At 39.4% G+C, this 24,396-nt stretch overlaps 4 protein-coding genes and 1 pseudogene across 5 annotated transcripts in view; 3 read left to right on the plus strand and 2 right to left on the minus strand.

Moving 5' to 3' along the window:
- Positions 1-1,991: 1,991 nt before the first annotated feature.
- LOC144632020 (GTPase Era, mitochondrial-like) lies at positions 1,992-4,017 on the minus strand. Its single transcript, XM_078490604.1, has 2 exons — positions 3,080-4,017; positions 1,992-2,345 (listed from the first exon to the last, which is right to left on the minus strand). The coding sequence occupies exons 1-2, from the start codon at positions 4,013-4,015 to the stop codon at positions 2,124-2,126; spliced, it is 1,158 nt and encodes a 385-aa protein (XP_078346730.1). The 5' UTR covers positions 4,016-4,017; the 3' UTR covers positions 1,992-2,123.
- Positions 4,018-4,090: 73 nt separating this feature from the next.
- On the plus strand, positions 4,091-12,187 carry LOC144632457 (arrestin domain-containing protein A-like). The gene is made up of 12 exons (XM_078491114.1): positions 4,091-4,408; positions 5,427-5,500; positions 5,668-5,790; positions 7,345-7,407; positions 7,871-7,980; positions 8,801-8,928; positions 9,140-9,236; positions 9,525-9,685; positions 9,936-10,011; positions 10,319-10,414; positions 10,992-11,079; positions 11,483-12,187. Exons 1-12 carry the CDS (start codon positions 4,341-4,343, stop codon positions 11,530-11,532), a joined length of 1,134 nt encoding a protein of 377 aa, XP_078347240.1. The 5' UTR covers positions 4,091-4,340; the 3' UTR covers positions 11,533-12,187.
- On the minus strand, positions 11,481-14,636 carry LOC144632465 (retinol dehydrogenase 12-like). Its single transcript, XM_078491131.1, has 2 exons — positions 13,929-14,636; positions 11,481-12,958 (listed from the first exon to the last, which is right to left on the minus strand). The coding sequence occupies exons 1-2, from the start codon at positions 14,614-14,616 to the stop codon at positions 12,672-12,674; spliced, it is 975 nt and encodes a 324-aa protein (XP_078347257.1). The 5' UTR covers positions 14,617-14,636; the 3' UTR covers positions 11,481-12,671.
- Positions 14,637-14,695: 59 nt separating this feature from the next.
- Positions 14,696-15,621, plus strand: LOC144632488 (PITH domain-containing protein 1-like). The gene has a single exon (XM_078491157.1). The coding sequence runs from the start codon at positions 14,720-14,722 to the stop codon at positions 15,338-15,340; it is 621 nt and encodes a 206-aa protein (XP_078347283.1). The 5' UTR covers positions 14,696-14,719; the 3' UTR covers positions 15,341-15,621.
- A 734-nt stretch (positions 15,622-16,355) lies between these two features.
- The window catches only part of LOC144632136 (uncharacterized), a 32,381-nt pseudogene continuing 24,340 nt past the window's right edge, over positions 16,356-24,396 (plus strand). The window contains exons 1-10 of the transcript XR_013566861.1: positions 16,356-16,510; positions 17,265-17,327; positions 17,668-17,970; positions 18,082-18,184; positions 18,270-19,350; positions 19,382-19,935; positions 20,829-21,023; positions 21,119-21,213; positions 21,737-21,793; positions 22,924-23,070. The product of XR_013566861.1 is annotated as an uncharacterized LOC144632136 (transcript). The remainder of the gene's footprint in view (positions 16,511-17,264; positions 17,328-17,667; positions 17,971-18,081; positions 18,185-18,269; positions 19,351-19,381; positions 19,936-20,828; positions 21,024-21,118; positions 21,214-21,736; positions 21,794-22,923; positions 23,071-24,396) is intronic.

The raw sequence follows: 24,396 nt of genomic DNA on the forward strand, positions 1-24,396 counted from the left end.
TACAGTCCCCTGTAAAGTCAAAATGAGATACGCATGTGAAAAGAAATGAAATCACAATTTCACAACTTCTAAAAATGGTGCAACGTGAATCAAGTTGCCGAGCTGTTTAGACCTTAGGGACCCTAAACGTATTTTCACGTATTTTAACACGCGCTGACACAAGCGATCAAGTCCATTGAGGCAGCCGGAAGTAATTTTACATGGCCCCATTCCCCGCTACGTAAAAGTCCACAAGCAGTTATTTAAAAAAGAAATAGTATTTCGTTTCCGGATCGCGGTACGATAAGCATAATAAAGCTATAAATGATAAGAAGAGAAGATTCTAGGTCGAGAATCAGTATTACGCGGGGAGGAAGTGCGAAACAGTCAAGTTTTTTGCATGCATGCACATTACTTTACCCTTCTGTGCCAGCAAACACGAGACATCCGAAGACATCCTGTCTTGTTTGCTCTTCTTAGCGCTATTATTGATGGAAAATGTACAAAGTCAACAACAACATAGACAGAAAAGCTAGAATATTTACATAACAATTAAACACGGAAAGGGCTTTCACACTGTTCACAATATTTTTCACCAATACATCGTTTTAATCGATCTTAGAAGGATCGCAGTCGTTTGGTATTTCTATTGTGTAATTAAACTGCAAAGCTTTTCGTCTTCTTGACAAATATAATTTCGATATTTGAAGAACATGTTTTTACTGCTAAAACGTGTGGACATTGTGGTTACGAGCTTTCTTCTGGTTGGATAGTGTGTAAATAGTTCACATCTTCCACGAAGTTCAGATACACATGTGAAAAGAAATGAAATGAATATTTGTTACCGTTTTAAATTACTGAATTGCGTTTTGAATAACCTTTCTGTCAGCACGCATCTACCGGGCAGTGACAATCATTGTTCATGGATTGAGCAGCGAATGAAATTTGAGAGAAAGATGCACACGAACACGTCGTGTACTGAAACGGATGACGTGAGTCACGGGAAATGAGATGACGTGACAGAAAACAAAAACGTGCTGCTCGGATGTCGTGTTTTTATCAGTGAGCTTTATAAACGTTTATTTAGACGAGTCATATGGCAAGCGTAACTCCATAGTAAAAGTTAAAAATAAGTTCCATGAAGAAATCTTGGCGTGATATCTCTAGATTTTTACCGACCAAATTAAATGTAGATGTAGAATCTCAACAATAGGAGAGGGGTAGCGTATTAAATTTACTTCCGGCTGCCTGGCGGAACTTCATTGCGTGTAACAGTGCACGTTAAAATGAACCTTGATTACGTGTGTCAGCACATGATAAAATAAACCCCCAGGTTGTCAACATTTCGACTTTGTGATACACGTTTCCCTTTTTAAAAGTTCCGAAATGTGATTTGATGTTAATTTATTTATTACACTATACAATGATTTCATTTCTTTTCACATTTGCATCTGAGCTTCACTGAAGTTATTTTTGGCGTTACTAAGGGGGCAGGGGTAGCATATAAAATTACTTCCGTTCTACAACTTCCGTCCACACATTTTTTGTACACGCACACTTCCGTCAACATCTGTATCACTTCCGTCCACACAATTTTTGTACACGCACACTTCCGTCAACATCTGTATCACTTCCGTCCACACAATTTTTGTACACGCAGACTTCCGTCAACATCTGTATCACTCTATTACTCATTCTGGAGAATGAGCTAAAAAGAGATGGGCATGGTGAGGTAACATGAGCCCACAAATAATTACAACCTGACCTTGGAAAAGAGATGTCTACTGAAATGTGTTCATCCAGCAGCATATCTCCTGGCTCATATAATTATTCCTCATAAGAGAGATTTTTTCATATTCCTGGTTTGTTCCTTGAGCTGTCAGATTTAAGGATATTTTAGATGCAAGCGGACCACTTTTTGTTTTTTTTTTTTTTTTGCTCCGCTAATTAGAGAGAAAAAAATTATAGGGAGTCACAGACTTTTTTTGCGTCTAGTAGGTGGGATGGCCTGTACACAGGCTAGTGGAGCAGGATGACTGTACACAGGCTAGTATTGAGCTTAATCCATTTTTTTTTGAAAACACAACCTCTCTAAACAACTTTGGCTACAGACAGCTCATAACATTTATTGTTGAATTTTTATATCAGTATCTGTGAAGAGGTGTGTCAAAGCCAACTTTCTCACTGTATGAAACATCAACAGTTAAGTCCACTTGTTGTCCCACAATTTTCTCTAAATCCTCTAAGACCAGACCTCTCAACTGGTCTAATTTTTCCAGTACACATCTGCGCTGGCTTTTCTTGCGGCAATACAGCTTGTGGTGAATTCTCCAATGGCCTTCTCTGGCTTCACACAATACACTCACCTACATAGTTCAAATAAAAAAAAATGTTAAGCATAATTTGATTCACTTAGTACAGAAAATGGCGAGTTAATTATAAATGTAGTAATTATGCAAATCCTACTGTTGATTTGAGTGAAGAAATCTTCATGTATACATGCATACTGAATAAAAATGTCAGACTTTCTGTTTAGCTCGTGGTACCCGGGAATTAAATATTTACTTATGTAAACAAACCTGCACACAAAAAGTGACTTCACTCTGGATCAAGTGGTCCGGGCCCAAGCCAAGCCAGGGTCACTGTGCTGTGTTCTTGGGCAGATACATAGATCCGTTTTTTGGGGGGTGAAAAATCGGAGGAGGGGAGGGGGGGGGGCCAAAAATTTAATATATTAGGGGAAAGATACTGAACTCTCACAGTCACAACTACTTATTCAGATTATTTTAGGCTAACTGAAGTATTATTAAGTACAGAGCAATTTCAGTATTTAGCCACTTTTCTCCTGCAGCTGCCAACCATCTCCCAATTCCAAATCACAAGATGCTGTGAGGACTAATGAGCAACTACTTAGGCATTTAATTCAGGCTTGGCCTTGATTCGGGCACAGGTTTTGGAAAACAGATGTACTCCTCTAGGCTCTACACATTCATAAATGTGCTGATTAATAACCTCAGCCTATGATCCCTTTTTCCCTCTCCCCATCTATCCACTAGATGACCACTAGCTACCCATGCTTATAAGAAATTATTGAACCTACCTGTCTAATCTGCCATGGTATTTCATGTTCATATAACAGCAACAGTTTCTCTCTAAAGATCTCCTGCATTATTTGCTCAAAGTTTTGGTCCGTGCACACATCAGCAGGAAATAGCCATTCACTAGGCTTGCTTTTTACAGCAAAGTACTCTGTGAGTTCATCAACCCCATCTCCAGTTTTTGCCGAGACCATGAACACGTGTTCAAACTTACTCCACCCCCCTACACTTTTATAGCCCCAGTCATCCTTTTCACGATCCTGCAACAATGTATTGGCTATTTCCAGTAATACTGACTTTGTTTTAACATTGTCAATCTTGTTTAAGATCAGAATTGATGGCAAGTCTGGGTGATTCTCCAAGGAGGTTAAGATTGTTTCATGAATTGTTCTATTTCTTTTCCTGTCAGTTGCATCAATTAACACTGCAATGAGATCTGCGTCATGCAGAGCCTCTCTTGGAGCCCGCATATGCTGCCGACTCATTTTTAACCTCCTAGCCTCAGGGATGTTTACTATCCCTGGGGTATCCAACAGGACTATTTGAGAGTCCCCCACAGTGAAAACCCCGATAGTCTGTCTTCGTGTGGTATGTGGTACGGCTGTTACTGCGCAGACCTTCTCTCCAATAAGGCAGTTTGTCAACGTTGATTTTCCACTATTCGCCTCTCCTATGATTGCCACTTTCAGTAGCTTTGATTGTGGAAATTCTTGATTTTCCGAAGTAATTTCCGGAGGGTTCGAACCACGCTTTGTTATATTTGAGCTTTTGTCACTTGTAAAATCACTTTGGCGCCGAATGAAGCATCCAGTAGCCAACTTCTGCAAAGCATAAACACGATTCGTATAGTTTTGCTGAGTAAATCCTGAAAATAAACTTTCACTGAAGATGAAACCCGTTTTTCTTCCACACAAACGCGACAACGTGAAGGCCGCCATGTTGCGCTGTGTCGTTCCCAGATTCCCTCCGTCGGTTTGTTTTTCAGTGCTTCATGTAAGCCAATTTTAGAACGACCCACATGCAGAACGTTTTCGTAGTCTGAAAGTTTGGACTTGAGCTATAAAGTTTGTGGAAGGAAAAGGCTCTATTTTAGGCGCTAGCCATCCTTTATAGTCGTCGAAAGACACGGATACCTCTCTAAACCATGCAGTTACGCCAAGTCAGCCAAGTTTAGCTGATCCTAAATGCAAATATTTTGATCGATGAAGCAAATGTTCACAAGGATTTGCATCTAAAGATGTTGATTTTATAATTCTTGTGAAAATGAGCATCAATAGAATCGCAATACGAACAAACAAAGGAGATTATCTTGGAGGAGAAAAGATCTATGGGTGAGTACAATCAATATTTTGTGCACTGCGATCAAGTTCGTCAAATTAAAGAGATCAGGTTTAATACGCATGGACATGCATGTATGTGTATAAGCTTAGCAATTTATCGATCTGCTTATTTTTAAATTAACTTTATGCCAGTTTGCTCGTATAATGCATTCAAAGCATTTATTAAAGCGAAAAGCACTCTAAATTCGTCCTCTCAGCATTTCAGCTGGTGCTTCCAATAAGGAAGGGTAAAAGGAGGAGGAGGAGGGGGTTGGAAAAGGTTATTTTATGTGAGCGGTGATTTGACATTTCTTGGCATTAAACGCAAAGTGGCTGGGTTTATTTTCCGGGGGGGGGGGGCTGTCATATAAGGGCTATACGGGTATGTGCCACACTCAATAGGGTATTGCTTTTTGCCTCTCTGACTCTGGAACAGGGTATAGAAATCACCCTTTTGACTCTGGAACAGGGTCAATATTTTCCCTAGAATCCTGATTAAGCACAATCAGGTATAGCTAGGAATCTCTGCTCCTCCCTTTATCTTCAAGCCACAGACAAAGTCAAGTGAATGCTTTGTGATGTACGCTAGTGTTTTTATATCAGTCTTATATACATTTCCATTGTGGTTATTGTCTTGAACAATACCTACAATGTTTGTCTGGAATGGGATTGCAAATTCAGCTTTTTTTTCTCTGGAACAGGTCCAGAGTCTCAGAGAATCAGCAGGACACTCCCATCGTAAATGTTAGGGAGTACCCCCCAATAATTTAAATCCCTTATCAAGATGACATACATCCCCATCCCTTTCACATTGGAGTTTTTCCATCCCTGGAGCTACCAGAAAGGGGGTTACCATGCCTTCTTTCAAAGCTTCAGAGACTGATACAGCCGTGAGAAAAAAAAAATTAAACTAACCTAAATGCCATCTCCAGTAATCCACCACTCCCCAGATCTCCCCATCCCAACACTTAATTTTGCCAGCAGCTTTAATTGAAAAATTTACACAGTGTTTCTTATTTTAATATTTTAGCACTGTGTACCTATGGATATGTGGTACTGATCCATGCAGAGGAGTAAAACTGAAATTTAGAGGATATGAAAAATGTGAGTAGTTTAAGTTGGTTTCCTTTAAAAATGTAAACTTTTTTTTAAAACGTACTTGTCAAAAATGTGTGGTTTCAGAAAATAATTATTAATATATCATTTTGTGGCAACAGTAAATTCCTGAACATACATGTATATTACATAAAATAAATTTCTTTCTATACTAGGTGAATGGGAATTCCGAGAAGTACAGCAAGATGAAGAAACTCAATTACCAATCGAAAGGATAGGAACCAAACAGTCCAGGAGAGACATGTTTAGAGCTGAACTGCGACTCATTGAATACCCAGGTAACATTTCCATTTACTAAATACAGTCATGGGCACCAAATGATATGACTTGAAACTATTGGTTATTATTGGTAGATCACTTTCTCCTACACTAGCCTGCCAGATTTAAACTGTGTTACCACCCAGCAAAGTACCGGTACATATACTGAATCCAGATTTCTCAGGCCTCCAAGGGAAATAAAAAATGGTTCGAGAAATTAGGAGTTTGAGAAATTGGAGAGGAGGGGAGGGGGAATTGTAGTGTTTGACCACAGGCGACCCAAGCTCACGATGTGAGGAGTTCAAATAACACTCTTTTGAAATACACGAAACGTGACTCTCGCCTGGTGGCATATGGAGGTGTTGTGTTACAACGATTCGTATTTATAAAGGTTTGTATGGGAGTTAACCCTTTCGAATTTATAGCTAAATATAATGATATTTTGACAATAAAATCAACTTCCCTCGCTGTCTTGTTGTTATATCTGTTGTTATGTCGGTTCTCGGGCCGATCCGAGGCGTTTTAAGCGAGTTATGCCATTTCGAGTTTCCACTGCTAAGAAGAAGTGAAGGCTGAACACTCGATTCCGAACTGTCTGCCGCTAGAACCGAAAATATCTCGTCAAAAGCACGGCCCAATTCCTTCCCAGAATAAAAGTAGAGGTTTAAGCACTCCTTTTCCGTAAGATTCCAACTCGCATACGTCCCCATAGCACACGCCACAAAGCTTTGAATCCAGCTTAACTCGCCTTCACAGTTTTCGAAACATGCTACCATGAGACGCCATGGACAGTCACACATTCGAGGTCCCAATAGAACGCCGGGTCAAAATAATTGACCCCGAAGAGTTGTCAGCATGAAATCTACTTGTCTCCACTCTTCCCGTGTTGACAACTCTTCGGACCATCCCCCGGTCGGGGTCAATTATTTTGACCCGGCATTCTATTCGGACCTCGAATGTGTGACTGTCCATGGCGTCTCATGGTAGCATGTTTCGAAAACTGTGAAGGCGAGTTAAGCTGGATTCAAAGCTTTGTGGCGTGTGCTATGGGGACGTATGCGAGTTGGAATCTTACGGAAAATGAGCGCTTAAACCTCTACTTTTATTCTGGGAAGGAATTGGGCCGATTGCCGTGCTTTTGACGAGATATTTTCGGTTCGAGTGGCAGACAGTTCGGAATTGAGTGTTCAGCCTTTACTTCTTCTTAGCAGTGGAAACCCGAAATGGCATAACTCGCTTAAAACGCTTCGGATCGGCCTGAGAACCGAGATAACACCAGATATAACAATATCATTACATTTAGCTATAAATTCAAAAGCGTTTTCTCCTATACAAACCTTTATAAATATAAATCGTTGTAACACAACACCTCTGCAAGAGTCACATTTTGCGTACTTCAAAAGAGTATTATTTCAACTCTTCACATCATGAGCTTGGGCCGCCTGTGGTTTGACTAAGTAAAAGCAACTCTAGGGGAAACTGCTTTTGGTTTGAGTTATTAGGAGGTTCAAGAAATCAGGTTCAGTTTTGAAAGTTTCATGGCTTACATCACATTTTTTTTCTTTCTTGTATAGATGGAATACCTATGGGCTGCTATGCTTATCCATTTCATTACACTTTGCAACAAGGTTTACCAGGTAAGACAATGATCTAATTTTTTTTTCAAACTCACTATTAGAAAGTCAGAGTACACTGTAAAGTAGATAAAAACTTGTGAAGTACCGGAAGTTGCTCTTGCTTTTTTCTGCATTTGAGCCCTTGTGCCATGTCATGTCACATCAGCGCACACACAAGCTAAAGCCATTCATCAGCGTGCATGCTAGACTACAAGCAGTCCCTATTTTTTCACAGAGTCCATCGAGCTTGAAGCGAAATTTTTAAAGCTTGACGGAGTCTGCAAAAATTTTTTTCGATGGACTAGGGACTGCACGTAGTCTATGTGCATGCTAAATTACCAAAACAGAGCATGCGCTGATTACTTAAGCTTTGCTATAATAAAATGTAGTGTAGAGCACCATGCAGTTTGTACGGCAGGGTTCGTTTCTCAATGTCAGTGGTATTTTTTCTCATTGTTAATGCCTTTAATGTTTTCACTGACAGGATCTTTTGAAGCAAATGGGAATCAAGCAAATGGAGACAAGTGGAAAGCAAAGGTCACATATAAAGTGATAGCTGAAGTTGACAGACCTGGATCAGGAGAGGTTCTTAAGGTCAGACGTCTTCAAAGAAAGAAGTCAAATTCATCAGTTTGTTCACAGCCTGTCATTGAAATCACTTTAATTTTCACTGCTAGTTCTTTTTAAAGTTGTTAGGAATTGGCAAAAATTTAAAGTCTGCTTTCAACCCTGTAGTGGCCCATCAGGCTGGAGGATTTCTCTGTTTTCATAGCATTAAACATCTATAATTATTTCTACTCCCACCTGGATGGGATGCTAGTCCATGGCAGGGTTACCCCAACATTAAATTCACCGGAACACATTTTATACAAGTATCCTGCCCACAGGCAAGAACACAATACACAATGACCCCAGCCAGGGCTCGAACCCAGACCAGATCCAGATCCAGCATCCAGCACACTAACTGGGGTAAATTCCTTCTAGAATTTTTCAGTCATTTATCGCTACTGATAGAATATGACAGGGAGGGATGTTGGCCTTATGGTTACTGATGTTGGACTACATTTGGCAAGGCCCAGGTTTGAGCCCTGTCAATAAGGGTCACTGTTTTGTGTTCTAGGGCAAGACACCTTACTCTCACAGTGCCTCTCCCTACCCAGGGGTATAAATGGTTACCTGAAAATTGTTTGCGAAGGGTAAACCTGGCAAAAAAATGGAGAGTAACCCTTGATGGAGTAGCATCCCAACCATAGGGGGGATTGTAATACCCCTAGTCACTTCATGTTACAGAAAATGGAGTTCAATCGATGAGCCATTAAGTTCCTCCATTCTACGGGTTTGGAACAGACTAAACAATGTTAGTAATACAGTTGTACCTGTAGTAACCTTACTGATGTTTTGTTCCTTTTTTCAGGCCTCACAGGTCATCACTGTAAATGAAAATCTTCCCCTAACATCTGTTGAGCCTGAAGTCATGACAGAACGCAGAACTGTCAAGATTTGTTGTTGCATCCCAAAAGGAGATGTTTTGTTGAATGCCTGGTAATAGTATTGACATATTATCTTTTGTTGTACTCCATTATTATCAATGTTTCACAATGATTATCGTATAAAAATAATTAATTTTCATGTTCTTGGTATTATTTTACAGGGTGAGTCACAAAGCCATTTATTTTAATATATGCCATCCCAGAAATGTCTGATTGTTGTTGTTTTTCACTATTTTGGTACTGTTTTCTTTTGCTAATCCAAGGTTAGACAAGAAAGTTTACACATCAGGGGAAACGGCTTCACTTCATGTTGACGTCAAGAACAACTCTAATGTGGACATTGACTCATTCATTGTTAAGGTAGGTGGGACAGAAGGGGCTATTAACCACGAAGAGGAGTTGAACCTTTATTAACTTTTTAACCATGCAAATGTTTTTGGGTGAACATTAATTAATATAAGTTAAATAAATTGGCAAACAGACAGGATCTGATTGAAATTTTAAGTTTGTCCAGAGCAAATTAATTCAACATGCTCATTGAAAATTTCCCGCAACTTACCGGTAATTGTTTCTTGTCTTTAATTTCTCATCTCATCTATGATTATTCTAATAATAACTTTTTGTGTTTGTGAATTGTATCCTTGGCAGCTCATCAGAGTGGTAAACCTTAAACCACAAGACAAGGAGCTTTCATCATCTGTAAGCAGTCAGGAAGATAGACAGTCTGTGACTACAAGGATTCCATGTGTTGTCGACAGTGTCAAGGAAAAGTCACTGACTGGTTGCCAAGGAAAACAACTCAGAAACATGTAGGTTTATAATCTTGTTAGTGTTGTAGCTGTTTTTGTTTTTTATATTTTTAATTATCTTTTTGGATGACATCTGATACTTTTTGAAGTACCCAAATAACTGTCTGTGGAACATACAATGTATATGTTTCAATAATATTATATGTTGTTTTTTTCATTATTCATGGCAGTGCACTAGAGCAAATGAAGTTATTGTTGTTGTTGTATGTTATTTGTTGCTGTGGTAAGAGTGGTCAATCTTTTTTTATAGGGAAATACCCCTTGACCTGTGGGAGGAGTCTTCGCGGGAAGAATTTCAACCTTCTACTAATGGTCAAGTTATAAAGGTAAATTATTTAAACAAAGTTTGCTTGGTGCTAAAGGGCTGCTCAGTCAGTCAGTCAGTCAGTCAATTGGTTAGTCAATTGGTTAGTCAGTTGGTCAGTCAGTCAGTCAGTCACTGATCCAATGCAGAACCAGGTGTACTTTTGCAGTTAGTTGGTCGGTCAGTCACCACGCAGTCGGTCACTGAGATAGACAGACAAACAGAGGGTCATTCAATCAGTCAGGCAGGCAGGGGGTCAGTGAAACAGACAGACAGAGAGACAGACAGGGAATCAGTCAGTCACTGCTAACTCTTGATTTGTTTTTTAGAGTAAGTACCATGTAGATGTTGAGATAGACATCAAGTGGGCACTTCCCATCTCCGTCCAACTGCCAGTCACGTTGAGATCACCGCCCAACCAATCAGTGAGTACTGCATTTTATTATCTATTAATGAATTATTGATCATTCAAGTTTGTGGGAGGCACAAGGGGCCTAAAGGTTAGTGCGCTGAACTCTGGATTGAGCAGTCTGGGTTCAAGCCCTGGTTCGGGTCATTGGGTTGTGTTCCTGGGCAAGACACTTTACTCTCACATTGCCTCTCCACCCAGGTGGGCACTGTCAGTTTTAATGCTGGGGGTAACCCTGCAATGGACAAGCATTCCATCTGGGGGGGGGGGGGGAGTACAAATACTCCTAGTCACTTGAAACCTGGATAAGCTCCAGTCTGATGGGCCATGAGGCTAAAAGGCAGACTTTACCATTTCACAGGAGGTTATCAGTGAATATCTCTTCAGGATTTCTGTAGCATGATGGGTCTGGCTGTATTGCTAACCCCTGGATGGTTTGGTAGGCCATCCCAGGTTACAACAAACAGTTTCTCCTTAGAGATATGGCTCCAATCTCCATCTAGGGAAGTCAGCATAAATGACAAGGAAATGATTATGAGTATACATCTTGATTTAGCATGCCTTTAATGTTATTATCTTTGTTTCTCTTGTAGTGGACAGACTGGGAGCCACCTCCATGGGTGTACAACTGCAGAGTCATAAAGATCACTGGCCCCTGTGCTGTTCCAGAGCATTTATTAGGTTTGTTTTTTAACACATGTTGCAGAAAGCCTGTTGCGATTCAAATTGAAACTCTCTACTAGTCCCACAAGCAAAATGTCTAGCTCACTCCTAGTACAAGTGCAGACAAAGGGATTTTTCCCTTTTCCCTTCTGTTTTTTTAAAATCAGATTTTCAACATGAAGTGGGAAAAGGCTGGAAGGAAAGTGAATGGATGTTGCTGATCCCAACGAAAACAAAACAAGGAAGACTTCTGTTGAGAAGGGGGGATTTTGGGCGGGACGTTCCACCATATTTGTTTAAAATTCCTTGTCACTGTTCAAATACCCATGGCTTTCAAGGGTTAGTTTGTTCATTTGCTGTTTAGCCTACAAGTTCCAGTCTTTTGTCAACACTTTTGTCATTCTTTGTGTTTGCATTTCAGGTTCCAAGTTGTTTGTCAACATCCCTGGAATTCAAGCTGACCCTTTCTGAAAACTTTAAAAACATCATTTTGACATGCACTGCCTAACTGTGTGAAAGGAGAATTGGACTGCTAAATCATTGCAAATCATATTCATTACTGCCATTATGTCGCCATCTTTAACTGTTGTCTTCATCATGCTGTGAAGTACTTCAAGTAGTCAAATATTGCTTAGCCAGTAACGGTTAATGGAGCCTCGTAGATGAACTTTTATGAAATAAACAATTTGTCATTCCTCCTGCGACTGATGCAAAAATAAGTCAATGAGTGTAAGAGAAACCATGCAATGCTTAGCGCAATATAAGTCAGAATGCTTTTTTGTGATTTTTAAAGGATTTATTTAACAACAGTCAGATGGAAAAATTGAGATGTTAAGCTAGTTATCTAACAGAGGAAAATACTAATTATTTTATTGATAGTTAGGAATATTTTAAATGGTCAAGGTTGTATTTTGTTAGAAAATTAGTGGTTAATGCATAAACATTACAGATTTTGTATGATCAAGAATAGAATTTGACATATTTTTATAGTATAATGAAGTTATTTTGTATAGAAGAATACTTTAATTGGAAACATGGCTTTTAAAAATTTAATGAATGCAGGGGGGTAGTATCTAAGAGTTTATGCTGTCATTACTTGAAATAAATTGAATTTTTGTAAATCACTGATTAAACATTGTCAATGTTATTGCAGGGAGACGCCAACAATTAACTAACCCAAACACAATTTTGATGTTAAGTATTGTACCCTTGGTGTTAATTGCATTTTCATTGTAAGTTATGTTGACAAACACTAACAAAAGGTAGGTTTTCTTGATTTGCATGACTATTGTTACCTGCAATTCAACACCCAAGAAGTCCAACTTACCAGTATGTTAATTCTGTAACATAAATGTTTTTTTTTTCTTTATGAATATTAGTTATCAGGATTCTAAAGTGTTTCATCATCATCGTCATCATCACTGTCATCATCAGTCATTGGCCTCATCATCATCATCATCATCATCATCATCATCATCACATCATCATCATCATCATCATCATCATCATTATCATCATCATCAACTTTATAAACATCAGTCTGCACACAACTAGTGGGAGCAATATTGTTTTTGTTTTCTCCTAAAACTCCAAATTAATAATTGTTCTCACTATTGAGTCAACGCTTCACTAAGTTCCCAGAGTTTCCTTGCTACGCCATCATCTCTAGTATGAGGTGGAAACTCCTTCACATCACAGTCAGCAAAGGTAGCTCCAGACACTTGGTCTAATTTCTCTTCTGTTGCACAATAAATGATAGTCTGAGCACCTTCCCAAGCCCTCTTGACAGCCACTGTTGCAATGGGGTACAAGAACAGCTTTTTCAGCAGGCTTAGGGATGAATGACGGAAAAGTTCAGTCCAGCATAAACCAGGGCACAGAGAGTTGACAGTAACACCTGAAATTAAAAACAAAGCTTTACAATTTACTTGCTTGGTCCCCCACTTAACAATACATTTATACATCTACCAGTATACATGTATCTCTTTATTTGTTTGGCATTAACCCTTCACAGTGATGCATGCCATCCTGGTGCCACTCTACAAGATTTCTGATTGGTCGTTAATTTGACCCATCAAGATCTCAGACTTGGGGTAGAGTAATCATTCCATGCATTAGGTTGCCCTTAGGCAGCATGTTGACATAATGGTAACTCTATTCCCCCTTTACCCATCAACTCTTTGATTTAATGTATCAAGGTACAAGTACACCTATCAAATAATCTGTTGATTTATTACACACTGCAGTGGTAGAACAAGATCTAGATCTGCTGCTGCACTAGCTTGTGCTTTTTGCACATTCACGCTTTGGTGTTTTAAAAAAGAAATAATTTTATAGTTTCATCGCGCAGCTAATTACTTAGCTAGTGGGATCGGCCGTGCCTGTCTTGTGTAACCTGTGATCAGGCTAATGAGCATAAATTTGACAGGTTACTTAACTTCTACTTGTGCTGTACCCTTGAGCAGGCTCACCCTGGGCCACACACACGATTGGCCAGGAGGGATTCCATGAGCGAAGTGTATTGCAGCTTCGCTGCTCATATTTCCCAAACACGAGCCTGCTCACAGGGCTGCTTGTGCTAAAGCCCCTCCAGCTAAACGAATACATATATAGTTGTTATTGCAGTTGAGCCTGCGATTATGTATTCCTTTGTTGAGAAGGTATGCAAACGAGGCAAACGGGTCAACGCATTGGTTAAAACAGTGCTCAATGACTCTTTCGCCTCGTTTGCATGTCAAACCTCTGTGAACTGCAATACCAGCTATCGAGCAGCTCTTAGGTAAGAACACTATTTGTTGATTTTTTTTTTTTTTTTTTTTTGCATTTAATGAATACTATTTGTTGATGACATTGCAACCAAACCTTACCGTCTGGAAGCCTCTTGTTCAACTCATGGGCAAACAGCATGTTTGCCAGTTTGCTCTGAGCATAGGGTCCTGTCTTATGATCCCGCCTTCCTATTACATCCTTGCTCTTTTCTCCATGAATGTTATCAAAATCAATGCGAGCAAATTTCGCCAGGCTTGACGCTACCACAACAATCCTGCTTGGTGCTGATTTCTCAAGCAGATCCAGTAACAAGTTAGTCAGCAGGAAATGACCAAGATGATTGACACCATAATGAATCTCGAAGCCATCTTGAGTTTTGGGTGTAGGGGGGTCCATGGATAGCCCTGCATTGTTAATAAGGACATCTAGCCTCGCTTCCTCTTTTAAAATTTCCTCAGCAAACTTGCGCACAGACTCCAAAGATGACAGATCAAGGCTTTTCACGACTACTTCTGCGCCTTTGACCTTTGAACGGATTTCTTCCGCGGCCTTTTGTCCCCTTTCAAGACTTCTACAAGCGAGAATGACCCTCGCCTGGCGTCTGGCAAGCTCAAGGGCTGTTTGTTTTCCAAGCCCTGTGTTCGCTCCAGTGATAATCACAGTTTTCCCCTTCATCGAAACTGCATTTTTGCATACCCCTCCTGCAAAATAGCAGCGTAAACGATAGTAGACAAAGGCCAGACCGGCCGTTAAAACAGAGAGAACGATAACAGCATTGTTCGCCATTTTTGAAGTCTCCCCAAGCTGGTGACGAGATTCGACACTTTGTGATGTTTTATATGGAGTATACAAGGACCAGAACCATTTCCAGTCTCCCGCGTTTTTCAACATGGCGGGATGTGGCCACGAGCATCATGAACACGAGCACGACCATTCTGAAGCAGATAGGGGCGCCCAGTTTCATCTTTTTTTGAAGATAGACCTAATTAAGCTTCAGTGCTTGAACGAAGCTGAGGAAGGTTCGGCCAAAAACGTATTCAAACCGTGGGACGAACGCTTGGATACAACTAAATTTGTGGAAAGCGACGCGGACGAGGAACTCCTGTTCAACATTCCTTTTGTTGGTCAGGTCAAACTGAAAGGCATTGTCGTCATAGGCGGTGAAAATGGCGAGCATCCCTCAGAGATGAAGCTCTATAAAAATCGCCCGTTTATGACTTTTGACGATGCAAAGGCGGAGCCTGATCAAACGTTCGATATGAACGAAGACCACGATGGCAGTTTAGAGTACACGCCCAAGGTGGCACGATTTTCCAACGTGGAGCACCTGTCCATTTACTTTCCGCGTAACTTTGGAGCTGAAACAAGCAAGGTGTATTTCATAGGATTGAAGGGTGATTTTCAAGAGGCTCATCGCCATGGCGTGACAATTTGCACATATGAAGCAAAGCCCAACCCATCTGATCATAAAACTGGTGCATTTGACAGTGTCCATCATCCAGTCAGTTAGAAAGAAGATATTCGGTGCAATGTTAACTTTAAGATTCGCTGCAGCCATGCAGATCATGAAAGCTCGGATTTTGGGCTCCCTCCATTTAATTAAACATCTCACCGTTTTACAGCTTTAGTGCAGGTGTCGAATGTAAATTCAATGGAAATGTTGTTTTAAGTAAAAATAAATAACTTTCCCAGACTTTTTTTCGATCCAGATACAGGAACATTAATGTGGCCATTAATGTTGGGCTTAAGGTAACTGCCAGTGTGATTGTCAGACATTAAAATATTGAGTTTATGGTACTGAACTTCTTTAGTAGTTGCATATCTTTGACAGCTCTTGGGGGTTGGATGCAGATGCTCCCAACACCCCCTCATTATGGGCCTGCTACAATACTGCAAGAAAAGTTAGCAAAAATTTGGGAAGTACTGAATTGTCATAGCCTGCACAGCTGGCAGTTTTGCTGTTTTGAGGGCAAAAAAAAAAACAGGGCAAAAACAAGCAGTGACGGTAGTGTTACATATCAACTTGTGTAACAAAAAAGTTGTTTCTGCTTGTTTCTGAAATAACCAGAACCTGAAAATGGTCAGAAAAACTTGAAGTTTGAGTTTTTATATAGACCTCTTGTTGACCAAAATGTTAAAAATGCATCCCCCAGGTTTGCGAAACGCCACTAATAATGATTAAAATTACCAAAATACCACAAGAAGATTACCCACTACCACACTGTACATGTGTGTCTGGATGAACCTGCAGTATTGAACTCCTCTCTAAATTTAATTTGGGAAAACAAAAATACTCAGCTTCTTTTGAAAGGTTCTCTTTATGGGAAAGTGTACATTTTTATTTTTGGGGAAATAAAAAAAGGCCATATGGTCGTTTTCCCCTTTTCCTGTATTCTGTATTAAAAAAAAAATATCCCCATCGAGTAATACATGCGAGAAAAATCCCGCTCTCCAGTTAAAACGCTGGCCCCTACTCTCTGTACGTGTTGCAGTCCTATCCTGTCAAAAACGTGGAAGACTGTTACCTCAATCCGGGACACTGCTACCCATGTTCCCGCGAAATTCGAGACGAATTTGCGAAACAATATGGCGGCCCACTGGAGCGAAGACGAACAAGCAACTTTTGTTTAGACGTTTTGCTCGTTGTTTTCTTGAAAACAGCATGAGTGAAAAGGACACAGTAAGTTAACTTCTTTAACATGTGCAAATGTAGTTTGTATAAGGCATTGGCTTGTTTTTCGTGACTTTATTAAATTTTTGCGCAGTTCCTGTGTGTCGGCAATTTGGGATGTCACGTTGAAGTTTTGGGAGCCGAAAAGAAATCTTCCTGCAAATATGTGGGGACTCTTTCAATTAAATTAGTTATCTGGAAGAAAAAATCTCCAGGCTTGCAATATACCTTTTTTGACTATTAAAGTACAACTTTTCTCTTTTTATATATGACATAATAAATTTGGTTTATAATAATATTATGTTCCTTGTACAGTATAAACAGATCCTTTGGAAAACCCTTTCCGTCTAACAAAAAAATAAGTGTGTAACCCCTCTATTTTAGTCCTTTCATGAACCTACAAGTCATTTCTGAGTTAACTTTTTCCTCTCTTTCAAAATGAAGGCTGTCAGGACTGGCTGGCCGGGCCGGTAGTTTTGAATGTAAAATCCACAAATCCACCAGAACAATGTATGATATTTATGTATTGACCTATTTGACAGGTCACTGACCAGCAATGGAATTCTGTTCTTGAATATACTGGTCTGGCCAACCAGTTCTGACAAATGGGAAGTACCCTTAAATTTGCTTATATGGTTATTATAAAACCTGCTTTCATGTGAAGGTCTTGTGCCAGGCCTGATTTTAAAAGACTGAGAGGCAAAGGAAAATTTTTAAATAATGCATAAATGTGTGCATAGTAACAGCCTCTTTATTTCCCTAGATTATAAGGCAGCGGCTGATAGAACTGGAGAGAAAACATGCAAAGGCTTTGAGAAAACTTCAGGTAAGTTTTAATTGTAAATGCTTATCCACTCAGTGCTCATTGTCATTGTGGAAAGCAATCTCTGGCATGTCTTAAGCCATCACTTATAAAAGAACTGTAAGACACAGAGTTAATGGAATGGTGGAAAGAAAGGTGACTGGTACTGTAGATCCTGTTTCCAAGGATACTGTTTATAGTCCCTTTTTTTCATGTATTAGTTATACAAATTAGGTGTTTTCTACGTGGCCAGGACTATGAGTCTCTGCTAAGGAGAGGTGTCTTGCTAGGAAAGGTGTCCACAAGTGGAGGTTTTCTTCAGTTTGTAATTAATTTTATGACTCATTCACAATTATTTCCTTAGAGAGCTGAAAAGAGCAAGCAAAGACGGCAGACATTTCATGGTTTTCCAGTTAAAGATGAGAAGTACTGATTACAGTGATGTCCAGAACAGATCAAGTACGTTATTGCCTCAGGAGGTATTTGCTCCAGATGATAGAAAATCAAGCTCTTTATCTGTTCACAAAAAGGGACTTGGTAAAAGTGTAACATTCAAGGACACTCTAGAAACCAATCAGTTACCACCTTCAAACAAAAGATGCCATGAGAGTGGGGGAAACAGTAGCTTCAAGGAGAAGTCTAGAAGATCTTTACCGCTTGGAATCATGTATTCATGAGACTGAATCTGATACTGATATTGAGATGTTACAGTGCTCACATCTGAAACCGGCAGTGATAAATTTAATGCAGCTGGGAAAAATTGTGTTACATCATCCAGTGACTCTATTCCGTTGTCTGATAATGAAAAGATTCTTGAAGTTGATGTGGTTAAAGAAGAACACAAAGATTGTTCTGGGACTCAGAATGATCAAGACTGGACTGTAAACAATGCAGAAATTGTTGGTTGTTTGTAAAAAATGCAGAAATTGTTGGTTGTTCTGGTCTTGGCAATGAGTGTTCCAATAATTTCTGCATGCAATAAGGAGCACAGTGATTCAGCTAATGAAGTTTCTTTTGCCAGATAATAAAAGAGAACTTGCTGCTAAGGAGATGGAAATTCCAGGTGTAGATTCTGTTGTTGAGGATAAACATTCTTCAGATCATAATTCAGAAAAGGTCTCCACAAAGAAAGGCTTAGATGAATCCACTGTAAAGGCAGGAGGTATCGTTGAAAATGAAGATGTTGGTAGATGTTCCTCTAGACAGGAAAATGACAACTCTCCTTCAGAAAACTGGCACTGGTTACAGCTATTTGAAGAAGAGTTTCCAAGGAGATCTCCAAGGCTACGATCAACACCCAACTTTGGAAGCCAAACAGTTCTATCTCAGGATAACAGTCATGTTGTGCACTCACAGAAAACAAAACCAGCAAGATCTAAACAGGCCAGAGCAAAGAAAGAAAGCACTTCACACAGTGAAGATACATGTAAAATAACGAAATATAACACAGTGGAGTCTAGTTTGTGTGATAATCTAGCTGAAGAAGGAATGACCAAGGATTTTGTTTTTCCAAAGCCCTCCTCTGAACAGATAAAAAGCAGTGGTTCTCTGGGTGTTGTAGTAGACTTTTCCTTACCCGATAAAGAGTTTGCAAAGTTGAAGCTTGCAAAGATTAAAGGTGCTTTGCCAGTTGAGAGGACTAATAGAGTGGTGGGAAATGATAAATCTGGCAAAGCAACTGGAGAACATGTTGGTATGATGAACGGACATAACATTTTGTCAGATTCAAAGGGCGAGGAAGGAATAAAGGAAGGCTGTTGTTACCCTTTAAGTAAGTCTGCAAGTTCTGTGCTAGCTGGTTCAGCACGAGTGGAGAACCACTCAGCTTTAATCACAGAAGAAAACAGAACCGATGAAGTACAGGTCCTTTCCACATCTGTAAATTTAAAATGCAACAAGCAGTCTGAGTGTGCTATGAATGAATCTCCATCTAGTTTCAAACAAAAGCAATTTGATCTTGAGTTACAAAGAGAACCTGTAAAAAGTTACAAGGATAGCTTTTCTCCAAAGCATTTCTCCAAAGCAACAATCAAAAGAGGACATGACGGAAATCAAAAAGCCTCTCTTTGTGAGGACAGATATGGCGTCAAGTCGTCACAAAAACAGTCATGTTGATTCTTTTAGTGTCACAGCTGAAGTGTATGATGTTCAGCAAACCAGTGACATTGAAAGGAAATGTAGACTCAGCCCTGGTGACTGTGAGAAACATGTATTATGTGATGAACATGAAAAGATATTTATCAAAAGTGGCTTTGAAAATGATGAGAGATTATTAGATAATGATGAAAGTGACTCTAGGGGACCCCAGAAGATGAATGAGTTTTCAAAGGAGAGAGATTCTGATCACCAGTGTCAAAAAACAAATGATATGAATGAGACTTCTGGTGAAACATTTCTGACCCTCAAAGGTGATAAAGGAATTCCAAAAAGTCCAGAGCAACAGTATAATCAAAGAGAGTTCAATTTAAGTGAAGGAGAATCAAGTCCATTTTATCCTGAACCAAGTATTGGTGATCAAGCTACTCCTCATGGGAAAATGAAGGAGCCCCTAGAGACCTCACAGTTATCCTGTATGACATCACCCGAGGAGCGGTCAGAACTTTCTCCTGTGCTGATGATGGCTTGCTTACAGGTAAATTACTACTACTCTCTACTACTCATCCAAGTAGACTGTGAAGTCAGGGTTGTGCTCTAGCATAGCCCAGGGCCACGGCACTTTTGTCTTTAGGCGACTTGTATAACTTTGCTATCATGAAAGCTATTAAGAGCTGGGCACCCAAGATTCTCACAGACGAACCTTGGTACCCTGCAATTATTCTAAGAGCACAACTTTGGTCGAGTCTGTATTTTTTCTTTCCATAATGACATTTTCATTTCAAGCGTAAGCATCCAATTGAAATTTGCTTGCATATGCATGAAGTAATACAAATGTACATTTGCCACTTACCACTTAATTGGCTTTTATGCGATTATAAAAAAAGTTGATCATGTGGCTAGTGCAAAACAAGGTGCAACATGATGTATGTCTGTGTCTGGAATAGATTAACCTGAAAAAACAGGGATCTCTCATCACATTCTACTTTCCATCCTTTTTGATAGATTTCAGGTCAAATAATCCAATATGATGCCCATTCCATACCAACAGGGATTTGTGTTAAATGTTTTCTTGGTCTTGAGTTCCATGCATACAATTGCAACATGCAAAAACCAATCATGTAAACATGACAATGTACATGAATCTCTAACCTCGCTTAACTCTGGTTTCTATAACACCAACCCTAAAACATGGAGGGGGTAATATGGGTATGCAAATCCGCCGATCCGTCACATAATTTAATGACCGAATCCTATCCGTTGTTATTTAATGACCAAATCGATTGGAGGATCCGAAATCCTAAAAATGCTCTGAATCCGAAATCCGGGCCAAAATATAGTCAAAATCCGTCGATCCGTTTTCCTATTCACCCCCCTCAACATGGCATTCAAAAACCAGGGATTCATTAAGGTTCCTTTATTTTTAAACAGCACCACGTAGAGGGTGAGAACAATCAAGTGAAGTCTGTGTCTTTGTCATCTTACGAGCCATCAACAGAGAAAGATGTGACACTGTTGAAGAAAAAGAGAGATATTTTAGCTGTTTGCCTGGCTCATTTGGTCATCATCTGGACAGCTGTACCTGGGGCACAGTGGACTGTGCTTCACAAATGGAGTCTTCCTACTGTAAGAAAACATTTAAAAGAAATTTGTTTCAGTTGAACCTCTTTAATATGGCCACCACTTTGTTGATGGAAAATCCTAATTTCATTTTTTTACAGGATGGTGGAGAAGAGTTTTTAAGTGTACAGATTGTACCATTGAATTCTCATGTTGCTCTTTTGGTTGGAGGAAATTTCTGTGAGGGAAATGGAAGGTGAGGAAACTCCTAAATAAAATACAGTAGAATCCTGGTTTCTTGAACTCTTGGTTTCTTGAAACTTCTCATTTCTTGAACTAAGTTTCATTTCCCTTGGATAGTACTTCTCTGTTATTTTACCTCCGATTTCTTGAACCTGCCAATAGGCTTCTTTCAATTTATTAAAATTCAGCTTGGTAGTTAGGCCCTAGAGGACACAAGCAAAAGAATGAATAAACATGCTTGTGAAATTTCTTTTGTTTGTGTCCTCTAGGCCTCACTACCAAGCTGAATTTTAATATATCAAAAGTAGCCTATTCCTCAAAGCAATTTTCGTTTCCCCTGGAAGTTTGAGAAATCGGGATTCCTCTGTAAGGTTTTTTTTTTTTTTAAAACCTCTTTTTTTTTTTGTGTTTTTTTTTAAAAAAATTCTAAAAGTACGTTGAAATGATTGTTGGCTGATGTTGATGTGTATTTTGTTTAAACTCTAGTTGTTGAATTTCTGATCTGAACAAAAATTTGGTTATTTTATTCAATGTAGGATCCTTGGTTATTCAGAGGAGGGTGAATATTCTTTTAATTTGGAACATGATGATAAGTAAGTTAAAATATGTTATTTAAGGTCATTTCCCAAAATAGAACTGAAGATTTTTCAAACTTTGCTTTCTGTTTGTTCCTCCCAAGAGAACTTAATTTTTGAAATAAAAAAGAGGGCTCCTGGTATTCATTTAGTAGCAGGAAGACCTTGATTATAATCCCAAAAAGTCCTTACAACATCAGCAAGTTATATATTATCACGAGTACTCAGGGCCCCCTATACCTCTCTGCGTATTGGTTTAAAATTTTTTTTTTCCTTTTCTCTTTTTTTTTTTTTTTTTCCCCCTCCCCCAAAAATCTTGCCTTTTTTTTTCTCTTCCCTCAGAAGGGTAAGACCGGTTTTTCCTCTCAACATCACACACCCGACAAAAAAACCCACAAAATTTCCCATCCCCAACACAAAAATAAAAAAAAAATTTAATTTAAAAAAAATAACAAAAAAAAAAAAAAAAAAAAAAAAAAAAAAAAAAAAATTTTATCATCCCCCGCGGGCTAAGTTCACATTTCCATTTTTTATTTATTTTTCTACAATAGAAACTTGTTCATATTCATTTTGAAAAAAGAAGGTGATTGCCAGACTCAGAAAAATAGAAAAAAAATATATAGGTCCCAGTACTCGTTTACGAGAAAACGATGATTTATCTCTCTTGCGAGCCTAGGACAGAAAAAGCCGCCATTTTCATAATGTCGCGGGATACGCTCAGTATAGGATGCGCAATGCAGTACTGAGGAAGGACCTTATATAAGTTTTGAAAATAAGTTGATGTGTATTAGTCTACTCCTGAAAGTTTGAGTTGGCGTTTCTGTGTTAAGTTTTTTAATCTTTTACTGTCACGGATACTTTTGTTCACACAGGAGTATAAAAGGGGTACCACCAGAAAATTGAGGCGGCCTGACAAAAATGCTGGGGTTACCTGTGATGGACTAGCATCCCATCAGTTGGAATAGCAGTACTCCTAGTCATATCAAACTATTCCAAATTAAGCCAGTGTTAATACCATTGCCTTTTGGGCATTCGCTTTCAACAAGGTTTTACTTTACCCCCCCCCCCTTAGAAAGGTAGCCAACCCTCTGAGCAATATTACTGAAAACAATACGTTTTGTAGCTGACGTTTGAATTCTGTACTCTAGGACAAACAGATATGCCTTTTCGACTATGTGTTTGTTGCATGACACTCTGGAAAAGAATGCCAGTGAGGATGTGGAGTTTGTTATTGGAAGTCGAACAGACCATCGCAAACTAGGATTGACAAAGTGGACGTTAGACAGTTTCTGCTTGTGAGTACCATGCACTTAAATTTCCTGCCTTTGTAACTTTATTCTGCAGCAACTGTAATTTAGCCGCTTGGAAACTCAACCTTAAAAAGAGGTGAGAGTAGTATTAGGTGGTTATTGTGGCACCTATGTTGCTCTCTGTTTGGTCGGCAATACTTGTGCAAGTGAACTGGTGTGAGTTGTGCCATCATGGCTCTAACCCTCACCCTTGATGTTTTACAAGGGGGCGAATTGTCCGAATTGGTTCGCCGATCAACGGGTTTGGCCTTAAACGCGCAGATTGCGTACTTTTGCGATAAGTCGAGCGGATTCCAGTTGCGAATTTTGCATCGCGGGTCGTAGACCAGTTAAGAAATTTGACGCGGATTCCGGAGGCTGCCTGTCTTGAGGTTCGGATTGTGGAATTTTTTTTCAAGGGTTGCTGGGTTATATAATGTGGGAAGGTTACCTTCGTATATATTTTACAAGCAATGATAGGAAACTTCTTGAAAAAGCACCGTAAAAAAAGGATCTACACTGTTTTGCAGTGAAACTTCAGCACAGCAAGTTTTCAAGTAACGCGGATACGGATTTGAACGTAAATAGTGGCGGATCGATGTTTTAGGCCAAAGAATAGCATGGGTGGGGAATTTGAATACCTTAAGGTTACTATTGTTAACGGTCACATCTTTAGCAAGTTGGGCGAAAATCGCTAAATTTAGTACTCGCTAAAATTTGTCTCGGTTAAATTTAATATACGTTAAATTGAAATAACCCTCGCCACCCCGACCCCCCTCCGAGGTAAATATAGTCGACTTAGATGTAGCTGCACTACCGTATTTATTCGATTAAACGCCTCCCTCGAATATACGCCGCCCTCGAATAAATGCCGCATTTTAGAGCAAAAATATTAATAAACGCCGCATCATGATGCGACGTTTATTCGAATAATAGACTCAATAAGCAAATCCAGTAATTATCAAGCTTGAGCAAGCCAGAAATAATTATTTTCCTTGATTGTAACAATGTTTTAAGATACTGAAAATGACTTTTGAGGCAAGCACTATAACATGTTCCTGTTTTTTTAGTTCAAATGTTCAGTTACCATGCTATTATTTGCAAGAAATGAATTGAATTTTAAATAAACGCCGCCCTCGAATAAACGCCGCACTCGAATCACGAAAAATTTAATAAACGCCGCGGCGTTTATTCACATAAATGCGGTATGTCAGTATTGTCGGTCAATAATAGCAACGTCTCGAGCGTTCTCAATCTCTTCTCACAGTGCAGTCTGCACCACGTTTTGGAGGGCAAGACTGCCTTCCCTGAGGGAGGACCCACTTTCTGATT

This window comes from Oculina patagonica, chromosome 12 (assembly GCF_052425735.1).
Source record: "Oculina patagonica isolate OP01 chromosome 12, crgOcupat, whole genome shotgun sequence".
Classification (NCBI taxonomy): Eukaryota; Metazoa; Cnidaria; class Anthozoa; order Scleractinia; family Oculinidae; genus Oculina; species Oculina patagonica.